Source organism: Moschus berezovskii, chromosome 1, assembly GCF_049115385.1.
Source record: "Moschus berezovskii isolate FMDL1 chromosome 1, NW_MosBer_1.0, whole genome shotgun sequence".
In the NCBI taxonomy this organism is placed as follows: domain Eukaryota; kingdom Metazoa; phylum Chordata; class Mammalia; order Artiodactyla; family Moschidae; genus Moschus; species Moschus berezovskii.
This window is the reverse complement of record NC_142460.1, coordinates 45,325,992-45,340,591: the sequence shown is the minus strand read 5'-3', so window position 1 is coordinate 45,340,591 and position 14,600 is coordinate 45,325,992. Positions and strand designations below refer to the sequence as shown.

General features: G+C 39.9%; 1 protein-coding gene across 1 annotated transcript in view; it reads left to right on the top strand.

Moving 5' to 3' along the window:
* Positions 1-14,600, top strand: part of ROBO1 (roundabout guidance receptor 1) — a 478,536-nt gene that overhangs the window by 450,004 nt on the left and 13,932 nt on the right. The window contains exons 25-26 of the mRNA XM_055410221.2: positions 3,788-4,194; positions 8,721-8,873. Of these exons, the coding sequence (XP_055266196.2) occupies positions 3,788-4,194; positions 8,721-8,873 (560 nt within the window). The remainder of the gene's footprint in view (positions 1-3,787; positions 4,195-8,720; positions 8,874-14,600) is intronic.

Here is a 14,600-nt window from a genome sequence, read left to right as displayed (position 1 = left end):
AAACAATAATAAAATAAATACCCTGGAATGCTGTTGTGAGAATTAAATAAGCTAACATTGTATAATACTTAGCTGCAAAGTAGGTGCTCAACCAATTAGTTAATTATAGTATTTTTTAGTAATCCTTCATTTTTAATGCTTTCTATTTGTGTTAATAAAGCATGTTTATTGAAGTGTTTCAATTCATTGGAATAAAAAGCACTATAAACAACTATCATGCCACCCTAACCACTATGCTGTATTGAACTTCCCTTTTCCTTTCAGTAGCAGGTCTGCAAATTAGATCTTGACCAGAAACGATATGGGTTTGTTTGTATGCTTTCTTTTAATTTATTACTTGGTCTTATTAATTTTAAAACTATAATCATACACTTCCAGATTTTTTTGTAGACTGGATATGTCTGTAGCCATGGTGACATGGAGTGAGTAGTGTGTTTCATTTTTAATCACTGCCTTTCTTGCTCTTCCCACTCAATTCTCTCAAGTGCTAAGGCAAGGATGAGGGTATGCAGAAAGAGTAAAGTGGACGAGGATCCGGTCTTCTTCTTGGTCAGCCCTGGTGTCTGTTCTGTCTCATCTTGCTCTATGAGTATCGTAAGGATGGTGAGGGAAGGGGGCTGGCACCAGCTTCCGTTGATGAAGGACTCTATCCTGGACAACATCTATAGATGTGTGTAGTCCTTGAACAATTTAGCCACATCTGCAGGTAGACTACCTGTCAGTGGCATTCATACTCTATCTCTGCTAGTCTCCCAAGCCGTAGGGTCACCAGATAATACTAAATCCTAATCTCACCTACCCTCCAGCACTAGTGCTTAGAGTGGCAGGCTTGTTTTTCTTTTGTTGTTGTTGTTTTGTTTTAATTTTCAGTCCAGTTCATTTCAGTTCAGTCGCTCAGTCATGTCCGACCCTTTGCGACCCCATGAATCGCAGCACGCCAGGCTCCTTGTCCATCACCGACTCCCAGAGTTCACTCAAACTCATGTCCATCGAGTCGGTGATGCCATCCAGCCATCTCATTCTCTGTCATCCCCGTCTCCTCCCACCCCCAATCCCTCCTAGCATTTTAATTTTATTGGAGTATAATTACTTTACAATGTTCTGTTAGTTTCTGCGGTACAATAAAGTGAATCAGCCGTATGTATACATTTATCCCCTCCTGCTTGAGCCTCCCTCATCCACCCCCAACACACCCCTCTTGGTCATGACAGAGCACCCCGTGCTCTACAGCAGCTTCCCACTAGCTATTTTCACCTGGTACTATAAATGTACCTATGCTATTCTCCCAATTCATCCCACTCTCCCCTTACCCCACGTCCGTTCTCTACATATGCATCTCTATTCCTGCCCTGCAAATAATTCTGCTGTACCATTTTTCTAGATTTCGTGTATATGCATTAATATATAATATTTTTATCTTTCTGACTTACTTGACTCTGTATGACAGACTCTAGATCTATCCACCTCGCTACAAATATTCTAACTTCATTCACTTTTATGCCTGAGGATCATGGCCTTATATATATTTACCGTATCTTCTTTATCCATTCATCTGTCAATGGACATTTAGGTTGCTTCCACATCCTGGCTATTGTAAACAGTGCAGCAGTGAACACTGGGGTACATGTGACTCTCTCCTCTTAATTCTCAGGAGCTCAGAATTTGATGAAGTGTTGTCATGACCTTTTGAAAAGAGATTTCCCTTATATTACCTTTTTAACCTTGCTTAGAGGAGGGCGTAGCAACCCACTCCAGTATTCTTGCCTGGAGAATCCCACAGACAGAGGAGCCTGGAGGGTTACAGTCTATAGCGTTGCAAAGAGTTGTACATGACTGAAGCCACTTAGCATGCAACCTCATTTAGACAGCTGTTTGTAACCTTGCTTAGATAGCATCACCAACTCAGTGGACATGAATTTGTGCAAACTCCAGGAGATAGTGGAAGACAGAGGATCCTGGCATGCTATAGTCAATAGGGTCTCAAAGAGTCAGACATGCCTTAGCAACTGAACAGCAACAAGAGCACTGAAACTGTCCAGCACATCACTAGGTAGTCCTCCAGGTAGGAATCACTGTACGTGTTCCCTGTTTTTCAGGCACTTTCCCAATTAGGAGTTCATCTCTTGGCATTCTTCCCACTTGGGAACAACTTCTTTCCACAAACCTTGCTTTCCACTAATGTCTAAATGCTCTCTGCCTCCTTAGTCATGTTCTGTTCACTATGTTGGATGGTGCAGGAGGGGAGAAGAAAGACTGATTTTAACTGAGGTTCTCTCGATCTGTGGAGAGATGGCTGAAACCAGTTACTGTTAACTCCGTGAACTTAAATCCAGAGCACCAAGAAAAATACCTGTAAACATTTTGCTAAATGGATAGGAGGAATAATGGTAAAAGTCATATACTTGAAAATAGCTAATAATATTTATAAGTGAGCAATTTGGAGAAAAATTACTCTTGGCTATTTCTTTACTAGAATAAAATCTAAAGGAAATTGTATCATATGCTCAATATTTTAATCCTATAAAATTCTACTCTCTATAGTCAAAATGAATATGTCCATTCGCTTGCAATGGTAGGAGTGACCATGAAGGAAAGGGAAGGGAACGTGTTTATACGTTTATGGAGCAGCCTGTTTCAGAACTAATGTCTGCTGTCTTTGGTCATTATATGCTGTCAGTAATATTCCATATAAAGCATGTGTGCATGCTCAGTCATGTCTGACTCTTTGCAACCTCATGGACTGTAACCTACCAGGTTCCTCTCTCCGTGGGATTTTCTAGGCAAGAATACTAGAGTGGGTTGCCATTTCCTCTTCCAGGGGATCTTCTGACCCAGGGATTGAGCCGGTGTCTCTTGTGTCTCCTACATTGAGCCAGCAGGTTCTTTACCAAATGCACCACCTGGGAAGCCCCAATATTCCATATGCTTTAGGACAAGTACATAGCTGTCAATTTCAAAATAGGTGTTGCTTACCACTTTTTTCACCCCTTTGTAACTAAGCATAACTGAACAGAGAGGCCTGGTGTGCTGCAGTGACGAAGAGTCAGATGTGACTTGGAGACTGAACAACAACAACCCAAAAGACAAAACATAAGGAGACTTATCCATGGATGAGTCTATTTCTATTAAGCTTGGATCAAAAGGTAGCCCAGCTTTCTTAAAGGTACCTTTGATATTGAGATAAATTTCTTACAACTCAAAAATAAAACTTTAAGCATGCCCTGATTTCCCATTGGTTTTTCCTGAACAAATGAGCTCCATGGAAGCAAAAATCAAAAGGGTATACTTGTGAATTTAATGGCAACTCACTCCAGTATTCCTGCCTGGAAAATCCTATGGACAGAGGAGCCTGGCGGGCTACAGTCCATAGGGTCGCAAGAGTGGGACAAGACTTAGCAACAAGACTTAGAACTACCAGCATGTGAATTTCTTGGTTAATTTACACTTTTGTGTCCTAAGTAATGAGCTAAGCTGGAGAAGACAATGGCACCCTAATCCAGTACTCTTGCCTGGAAAATCCCATGGATGGAGGAGCCTGGTTCGCTGTAGTCCATGGGGTTGCCAAGAGTCGGACACAACTGAGCGACTTCACTTTCACTTTTTACTTTCATGCATTGGAGAAGGAAATGTCAACCCACTCCAGTGTTCTTGCCTGGAGAATCCCAGGGACGGGGGAGCCTGGTGGGCTACAGTCTATGGGGTCACACAGAGTCAGACACGACTGAAGCGACTTAGCAGCAGCAGCAGCAATGAGCTAAGCCATACCTGTTTATTCATTTTCCTACAGACGGCACCCGGTGAGCCCTCCTCCACCTCCAAGGCCGATTTCCCCACCCCACACCTACGGCTACATTTCAGGACCCCTTGTCTCAGATATGGATACGGATGCGCCAGAAGAGGAAGAAGACGAAGCCGACATGGAAGTAGCCAAGATGCAGACCAGGAGGCTTTTGTTACGTGGGCTGGAGCAGACCCCAGCCTCCAGTGTCGGGGACCTGGAGAGCTCTGTCACTGGGTCCATGATCAATGGTTGGGGCTCCGCCTCAGAGGAGGACAACATTTCCAGCGGACGCTCCAGCGTTAGTTCTTCTGATGGCTCTTTTTTCACTGATGCCGATTTTGCCCAGGCGGTCGCAGCGGCAGCGGAGTATGCTGGTCTGAAAGTGGCGCGGCGCCAAATGCAGGATGCTGCTGGTAAGTCGTACACTTCTCACCAAGCTGGAAGAAAAAAAAACAGAAAATTCTGTGTGTATTTGTCAGTTGCTAATTATCTCCATACTCTTGTGTCCTGTATGAAATGCTACTGTCATATAGCTCGGTTTTTGACTGCCAAGCTTCCCAGGTGACTCAGACAAGAAAGAATCCTCTTGCAATGAGGGAGACCTGGGTTCGATCCCTGGGTGGGGAAGATCCCCTGCAGGAGGGCATGGCAACCCAATCCAGTATTCTTGCGTGGAGACTCCCCAGGGACAGAGGAGCCTGGTGGGCTACAATCAGTGGGGTCGCACAGAGTCCAACAGGACTGAGCCACTAAACACAACACAGCAGGTAGACCAAGGTCCAAGATTATGATGTATCATACCTAGTCCCTTTCTCTTGACAAGACTTTTAAAATCTTTTATTTTATTTAATAAATCATATGTAATGTGAGTGAAGCTACCTGCAAAGTCTTCATTTTTAAGATAGTCTTAGCAAATGTAAGTGCAACTTCTTTTGGAATGCCTGTGATCAGTTAAATTGTGTTTGTGTTTGTCTTTTTTTTTTTTAAGCTGTAAAAAGTCACCAAAGTAAAATTAATTGAGGTAGTTCACTCATCCCATTTAATTAGAAATTGTTTAGGAGAAATAGATAAATGTCTGGGGGGACACACAACTGTTGGAAAGTGGGCTATTTCTCTTTAACCCCCATTCTTTTCAGGACTCTCAATTAGAATACTAATTTAATTGAGAAAATATAAAGATATTCAGAATATATATACTTTTTCAAGCATAAGTATGTTCTATGCTTAAACTAAACATTGTTAATCTAGTAATTTGGAGAGCAAGTTAATGTAAATGCTTATATATTTTTTGTTTTCCCCTTTTTTTGCTAGTAGCCTGTTTTAAATTACTATATATCCATTCTTATGTTTTAATTTTCTTATACTTATTTCCTACTCCCATCTTAGTTTAGAAAGTAAATAGTATGAACAAAGAAGAATTTTAAGTATATATTTTTCACATGATTTTAATTTCTGTAAAATGGAATATATATATTCATATACATGTTCAATATATATGTATATTTCTGGTAACTAAGAATATACAAATAGAATAAAAATACTGTGATCAGTAAGAAAGACATTTCTGAGAAAGTAAACACTATAACAGCAGATCAATAGTTGTTGTCTGTTTTATTTTTTTCTTAGTTTAGTAACTATCACATTGTTGCGGTTATTTTCCATGTTCCAAGAGAATTTTCCATGTTCTCTTTGGATGTTGAATTGGTCATTATTTCTTATTGTAGAATATATTCAAGGAAGATTTAACTCACTTCATAAAGCTTTTTTCCTATATATTATTAATCAAGAATATGTTGTAGGAAAAAAAATATGTCTAATATCTCTCACACTATTAATGTAGAATGCATACTTATTTTAGCCAGGCCTACACTTGAAGATATTAAACCGATTTTCATTTTTTCCCCTAGGAGCTGCTGCAAATAATAAAATAATATGCAAACCAATCTGTGGCTCCTAATAAATAACATCTGACTTTATATATAGCTTTTATTTCTCCTTATTTTTTAATCTTCTGTAAAAAAATAAGTACGTGAAATTAAACATCTCAAACTGCTGCTTTCATATTGCATTAAGGGTGTTTTTCAGTTCATTGAATCAGCGAGACATGGAAATAATTTTGAAAATTCATCTGTAAACAACCTCATGCCTCAGGGTCTATGAGCAGTAGATAGCCATACACTATAGAATGAGAAACGGGTTCAGTCTCAGCCCTAATTCTCTCTTTTCATGGATATGTAACTAATTGTAATAGTCTCCATCATAGCTGAAGAGAGTTTGGTTTAATATTTCATTGTATTGTAATTTAGCAGCTCTTCTGACTTTCATTTAGCTCGTGATTATAATGAACGAAACATGCATTGGATTCTGCCTATTAAAATGTTCTTTTCCTGAAAGGGTGCTGCTTATCATATAGCTTGAAGTTAATATGAATAAATAATCCAATCACATTGTTTCTCATTAGGCCACATTAATATCTATTATTTAATGCTTCAGTTACTACCTGTAAATGTGTAGATTTTCTTTCTGTGACTACTACTGTTTATAGCCAGAACACATGTTGTCTTGGTCTCTTTGAACTTTCTTGTGGTATAACAAAAAGTTCTGCGTTTGAATCTCTGGAATTTCCAGAAAGCAAAATAACAAAGATCAAGGCTAGGGCCAATAGATTTCCATTGCCATTCAGTTCAGTTCAGTTCAGTCGCTGAGTCATGACCGACTCTTTGCAAACCCCATGAATCACAGCATGCCAGGCCTCCCTGTCCATCACCAACTCCCGGAGTTCACTCAAACTCATGTCCGTCAAGTTGGTGATGCCATCCAGCCATCTCATTCTCTGTCGTCCCCTTCTCCTCCCACCCCCAATCTTTCCCAGCATCAGAGTATTTTCCAGTGAGTCAACTCTTCACATGAGGTGGCCAAAGTATTGGAGTTCCAGCTTCAGCATCAGTCCTTCCAATGAACACCCAGGATTGATCTCCTTTAGAATGGACTGGTTGGATCTCCTTGCAGTACAAGGGACTCTCAAGAGTCTTCTCCAGCACCACAGTTCAAAAGCATTAATTCTTCAGCGATCAGCTTTCTTCACAGTGCAACTCTCACATCCATACATGACCACGGGAAAAACCATAGCCTTGACTAGACGGACCTTGGTTGGCAAAGTAATGTCTCTGCTTTTTAATATGCTATCTAGGTTGGTCATAACTTTCCTTCCAAAGAGTAAGTGTCTTTTAATTTCATGGCTGCAATCAGCATCTGCAGTGATTTTGGAGCCCAAAAATATAAAGTCTGACACTGTTTCCACTGTTTCCCCATCTATTTCCCATGAAGTGATGGGACCAGATGCCATGATCTTCGTTTTCTGAATGTTGAGCTTCAAGCCATCCTTTCACTCTCCTCTTTCACTTTCATCAAGAGGCTTTTGAGTTCCTCTTCACTTTCTGCCATAACGGTGGTATCATCTGCATATCTGAGGTTATTGATATTTCTCCCGGCAATCTTGATTCCAGCTTGTGCTTCTTCCAGCCCAGCATTCCTCATGATGTACTCTGCACATTGCCATTATGGATTCAATATTTTGTGCTGTTGTACTATGTCTCTGTAAGAAAGCCAGAGAATTTGAGAGCACAGCAGTGTACCGTGTCTGACTATCAGGTTCATTTATCACCTGTGAATATTGTCCCTCCAAGATCAAAATAATGAAAAACTACTTATACCAGCACCAAAAACCATAAAAGTCTCTGGAGGGGTCACTTTAAATATCCAGAAGCAGCAAATAAATACCTTTTAAGAGAACAGGGGTGTGAGTAATTTTGGCTGGTCTAAGTATGTGAGCTAAAGCTGAAACTATAATACTTTGGCCACCTCATGCGAAGAGTTGACTCACTGGAAAAGACTCTGATGCTGGGGGGGGATTGGGGGCAGGAAGAGACGGGGACAACAGAGAATGAGATGGCTGGATGCCATCACCTACTCAATGGAGATGAGTTTGAGTGAACTCCCGGGGTTGGTGATGAACAGGGAGGCCTGGCGTGCTGTAATTCATGGGGTCACAAAGAGTCGGACACAACTGAGCAAGTGAACTGAAACTGAACTGAAGTATGTGAGCTAGCTAAATTTTAGGCCACCATGAGAAAAAATACTGAGAATGTACTCAAATTTAGGAGTCTTTCTTCAGAAAAGAGCAGAAACATATTTAATTAAAATAAGAGACATGTTTTGTACTGTCTATTCTTAGAATATGAATTTATTAAGGGCTCTGGCTATTCCTTTGAGAAAGAAACAGACATTGGATATATTATGTAAAAATTTAATTAATAGTTTTGTTTAACAATAACGTTTTAGTGATGGTAGCTGCAAAAATAGTTACAGTGTTTTTCTTTAATGCCTAGGTATCAAGAACTTTAGCAGAATAAAAGTACCAAGGCTTAAAAAAAAAAGAATATGAAAATACTTTTAGAGCATTTTTTCCAGTGGATAGCTCAAGCAACATAACAAAAATCCTGCTGTTTACTAGGATAAGTTTCGTCACTCAGTCATGTCCGACTCTTTGCGACCAATAGACCATAGCCTGCCAGACTCCTTTGTCCATGGGATTTTTCAGGAAAAAATCTTCCTGACGCAGGAATTGAACCCACATCTCCTGTGTCTCCTTCACTGCAGACAGATTCTTTACCTGCTGAGCCACTGAGGGAGATCCCTTGGAAGAGGGCATGGCAACCCACTCCAGTATTCTTGCCTGAATTCCATGGACAGAGGAGCTTGGCGGGCTGTAGTCTATAGGGTTGCACAGCGTCAGACACGACTGAAGCAAGTCAGCATTGTTTACTAAAATAATTTAAGGTTTTTTTTTATAGGGATATTTCTAGTTTTAATGTCTTATTTTGATTATTGCTGTTAAATTAAACTTTATTGTTGAGTTGGGCTCCAATTTTTTTCTCAGGCCGCCGCCATTTTCATGCATCCCAGTGCCCTAGACCCACAAGTCCTGTTTCTACAGACAGCAACATGAGTGCTGCTGTAGTACAGAAGACCAGACCAGCCAAGAAACAGAAACACCAGCCAGGACATCTGCGCAGAGAAGCCTACACAGATGGTAAGGCCATTGAAATGGATGAAAACATCTTTGAATCTCGCCTCTTTACCCTAGCCTCTCTGACTTGAAAATGCATCCACTGACATTAGAAATTACATTAAAAATTCATTAACAGTAAGCCTCATATTACTTAGAGGAATGATCAACTTCCATATCTTGTCAGGCATCTCAAGTCCCTGCAGTTTTCCAGTAAGTGGGTTAGTTAGGAAGTTAAAACAAAGGCTAATACTTTTAATATTCTTAAAAGGTTATTATATAGTTTAAACAACTAGATATTACTGTAGTTGGAGTGATGGCTTTGGATTAGTCTTCATCACTGATAACTTCCACAATGTCCTTACTTTTTTTTTCTTGGAGAATTTTGCATTCAAATAGAAGACAATAAACTCATTTGAGTATAAAGTCTAACTGTAGTGGTGTTACTAACAGTTTGTGCACCAAAAGGCACATGGAATCATCTTCCTTCATGCCTTCACATACAGTCTCCACTGTCACTGAAGAGGCGAGGTTTGTATTCTAGAGGGAGCACAGGCCAATCGTGCAAACATTGTGATGTTGTCTAGAGAAAGCCTTTAATGAAAGTGCCTCAGGTGGCCCGGCATTTATTAAACCGCCACCTTCTCGTTTTATAAAACAACCTCAAGGGCTTTGTTGGAAATTCATGTAAGATAAATTCCCTCAGGCTCACCCATCTTGTCAAGTTTTCTAAATTTACTAAAGGGGTGGGGGGAAGAAGGTTGTCACAGGCACCGTTCCCACCTCCTGGTCCTCTCTAGCCACAATCTGATTAGAACTTTCATTACCAGTCAGCAGTTTTTCAAAAAGGGCATCATTTGCCATTATCATATGAAAGCCTAATATTATAGATCCTTATCCAAGGTTACAAGGAGGGTTTTCTGAGGCACTTCTCCCCATGATTCCTGCCACTTGACAGAAAAAATTTAATACAAAGCTCACAGCATGATGAGCACAAGTAATTTTGCAATGAGTGGCTGTCCATGCTATTATCTGTACTTTATTCAGAGTATTTTCTCTCACTAGCATCTATCTGATATTAGACTGCATTAAATACTGGCATGACACAGCGCACCTCGGCCTCCTGGATCCTGCCTGGGACTCCTTGGTCAGAGAAACTGAGCTGTCAGAATATTATCTGATTTTGAAGGGTGATTATAATGGCTTTGAGCATATTTGCCTCTGTGAAGGGACGAAAACTAGATATAAATCCCCAAACTCTATTGGCAGTTTTACATTTACGGGACCCCTATAATGGCATTTTACAAGTTTTATAGCTGTTCTATCAGTTTTTATTATCTAGAAGAGACTGCTCCTAACAGAAAAACTGGTCAAACATCAAACCCTGATGTGAGTACATCTAGGTTGAATACACCTGGGAGAAAATCTGTCCTAAAGCTTTGTGTTACTGTTTCTACTTCTTATTTATACTTGTTTTGAGGGGCTTCTGGCATTGAGTGATGCTTTTAAAAATGCTTTAAATAATGTAAACATGTCAGTTAGAGGGCATAGCATTGCAGTTATAAATTATAATATGCTTGAAAATTGTGATCTATACTTATCACCCCATGTTCTGTCGCATTTATTTCAGTGTTTAATAATTAAATATAAATTCTAACTAATCCCTGAATAATAGCTATTAAATTGAATGAAGCAACCGAGTTATTTTTAATTTCAGAAATACCAAAGAAATATGTTAAAATATTTTTAAAGCCAAAAAGCCGTATTAATATGAAATATTATTAAAATTTCTAAATGTTCATTTTACATATGACTGTACAGAATAGTCATAACATACACCACGATGTAGAAGCCAGTAATTATTTTCTCTAAGTCACAAAAACAGACAAAATGGTTAAACACTAGCTTTAACTTCCTTTTAGCATTTTGATAACCATCTGTCATTGAGTTATGCTTATTTTACTAACAAGTCTTGAATTTAATTCTGGATGTTTTCTGATTTGGTAAAGAAACGAATAAAACTATGTGCTATTTTGTACGTTTCCAAAATGCATCTTGAATAACTGAAATATTTTCTTCATAATGTGCCAAATAAAAAATACACATACTCTTGGTAGAAATCATTTTCTTGGTTTTGAAAATAATTGAGAATCCATTTCATGAAGAATCTCTATGGCAAATGCAATTTTTAAAATTATTAAAGAAGGAAGAGGGGAGGGAGAAGAATGAACTTAAGGAGCTGCCAGTTGTGAAAATGAGAAATATATCAGTAAGGCATGGAGAGATTTTTTTCATTTTTGGATTTTGATGATTGAATCAATTATGCTGGGTGCGTTTCATTATTGTCAATAGATTTCTTATGTGAACTGTTTTCAATATATGCTGTTATCAGTCTTGAGCATGCAGCGTCTTTGTAAATTTTGTTCAAATTATCAATTTCCTTTACAGAAATTTTGTGACCTCTATAAGGAAAAAAAAAAAAGAACCTAAACTGATAGATCTGTGTCTGAACTGATAAAGAGAAATTTTTGATGATCCTTGTCATAATCCTTGGTTAAGCCACCTTATCTAGGTGGCTTCAGTTCAATTCAGTCACTCAGTCGGGTCTGACTCTTTGAGACTGCAGCATGCCAGGCCTCCCTGTCCATCACCAACTCCCAGAGTTCGCCCAAACCCATGTCCATTGAGTCGGTGATGCCATCCAACCGTCTCATTCACTGTCGTCCCCTTCTCCTCCTGCCCTCAATCTTTCCCAGCATCCCATCAGGGTCTTTTCCAATGAGTCAGTTCTTCACATCAAGTGGCCAAGTATTGAAGCTTCAGCTTCAGCATCAGTCCTTCCAATGAACACTCATGACGGATCTCCTTTAGGATGGACTGGTTGGATCTCCTTGCAGTCCCAGGGACTCTCAAGAGTCTTCTCCAACACCACAGTTCAAAAGCATCAATTCTTCGGTGCTCAGCTATCTTTATGGTCCAACTCTCACATCCATATATGACTATTGGAAAAACCATAGGTGGTTTAAACAACAGAGATTTGTTTCCTAACAGCCCTGGAGGCTCATGGGGTTGGCAGGGTTGGTTGCTCCTGAAGCCTCTGTCCTCGGCTTATAGATGACCTCCTTCTCCCCATGTCTTCACTTGGTCTTCCCTCTGTGTATGTTATGTGCCCTCTTCTTTTAAGGACAGCAGTCAGATGGAATCAGGGCCCACTCTTAAGGACCTCACTGTAACTTACCTGCTTCTTTAAAGATCCTGTCTCCAAGTACAAGTCATATTCTGAGGTGCTGGGGGTTAGCACTTCAACATATGAATTTTGGAGGGGACACAATTGAGCCCATAACAGCCCACCAGCCCCTAATTCATGACACTCTAGCCATACCTTGTGCTGTAGGTAAATGTTGGGTCTCATAGACACCCAGGGAATATTCATTGTAAAGTGGAGGACTGCACCCTGTAGAATACTGACAAGCAGAATCTAACTCTTTATTTATTTCATATTTGCTGCTTTCACCCAGATAAAGGGCAGGATTCAAATATATGAATATTGATCAGTCAGACTTTTATTGAGTTAAAGCCAAGCATAAGTGCATTTCTGGACCTTCTAATAGATTCTTTCCACCCCTTTGCAACCCCTCCAGATTCGTTTACATACTTCACTTGAAAAACAAATCTACATTATTTCTACAGCTCTAATTTTCATAAATTATAAATTCATCCTCTTTGGAATGATGTTGTTTTGACTCGATATATCATTAATCACAAGGTCTTGGGATGTTTAACAGTTATGTAAATAGAATGCTGGATCTCTGTAGTGAGTGAATGCTGGCAGAATTGTCTCCATGTTTATGGTTTTTTGTACTACTTTACATGCATTATATTGGTATTTAGAGAGTCTTTTATAAAGAATGGTGTTTATACAATTGTATAAAAAAAGAGACTATATATATATATGAGTTCCATGATCCCATTTTTTAAACCCAGTTTGAGCTATTCAGTTCAGTTCAGTTCAGTCGCTCAGTCGTGTCCGACTCTTTGTGACCACATGAATCACAGCACAGCAGGCCTCCCTGTCCATCACCAACTCCCGGAGTTCACTCAAACTCATGCCCATCGAGTCGGTGATGCCATCCAGCCATCTCATTCTCTGTCATCCCCGTCTCCTCCCACCCCCAATCCCTCCCAGCATCAGACTCTTTTCCAGTGAGTCAACTCGTCGCATGAGGTGGCCAAAGTATTGGAGTTTCAGCTTTAGCATCAGTCCTTCCAATGAACACCCAGGATTGATCTCCTTTAGAATGGACTGGTTGGATCTCCTTGCAGTACAAGGGACTCTCAACAGTATTCTCCAGCACCACAGTTTAAAAGCATCAATTCTTTGGCGATCAGCTTTCTTCACAGTCCAACTCTCACATCCATACATGACCACGGGAAAAACCATAGCCTTGACTAGACAGACCTTGTTTGGCAAAGTAATGTCTCTACTTTTTCATATGCTAACTAGGTTTGTCATAACTTTCCTTCCAAGGAGTAAGTGTCTTTTAATTTTCTGGCTGCAATCAGCATCTGCAGTGATTTTGGAGCCCCAAAAAATAAAGTCTGACACTGATTCCACTGTTTCCCCATCTACTTCCCATGAAGTGATGGGACCAGATGCCATGATCTTCGTTTTCTGAATGTTGAGCTTCAAGCCAAACTTTTCACTCTCCTCTTTCACTTTCATCAAGAGGCCTTTGAGTTCCTCTTCAGTTTCTGCCATAGGGTGGTGTCATCTGCATATCTGAGGTTATTGATATTTCTCCCGGCAATCTTGATTCCAGCTTGTGCTTCTTCCAGCCCAGCGTTCCTCATGATGTACTCTGCATATACGTTAAATAAACAGGGTGACAATATACAAACTTGACGTACTCCTTTTCCTATTTGGAACCAGTCTGTTGTTCCATGTCCAGTTCTAACTCTTGCTTCCTGACCTGCATACAGGTTTCTTAAGAGGCAGCTCAGGTGGTCTGGGATTCCCATCTCTTTCAGAATGTTCCACAGTTTATTGTGATCCACACATTCAAAGGCTTTGGCGTAGTCAATGAAGCAGAAATAGATGTTTTTCTGAAACTCTCTTGCTGTTTCCATGATCCAGCGGATGTTGGCAATTTGATCTGTGGTTCCTCTGCCTTTTCTAAAACCTGCTTGAACATCTGGAAGTTCACGGTTCACATATTGCTGAAGCCTGGCCTGGAGAATTTTGAGCATGACTACTAATGTGTGCTGCTGCTGCTGCTGCTAAGTCACTTCGTGTGTGAGATGAGTGCAATTGTGCGGTAGTTTGAGCATTCTTTGGCATTGCCTTTCTTTGGGATTTGAATGAAGACTGACCTCTTCCAGTCCTGTGGCCACTGCTGAGTTTTCCAAATTTGCTGGCATATTGAGTGCAGCACTTTCACAGCATCATCTTTCAGGATTTGAAATAGCTCAATTGGAATTCCATCACCTCCACTAGCTTTGTTCGTGAAAGTACCGTTTGTTATTATATGAAATATAAAGTTGTTTATACCATGATAATCCCTGATTTGACTCAGTGTTTATTTTGCGATACCTAAAAAAAATTTGGTAATCTGTTTATATTAGTAATTACACCTACCATCATTCCCCTCTGTTAATTATATACAGAGGCAATTATATACAGTAAGTTTGAACTCTTAAAATTACCATCAGATTCTCTTCTTTTTCTACCTGTATTATAGATAGCATCTATAT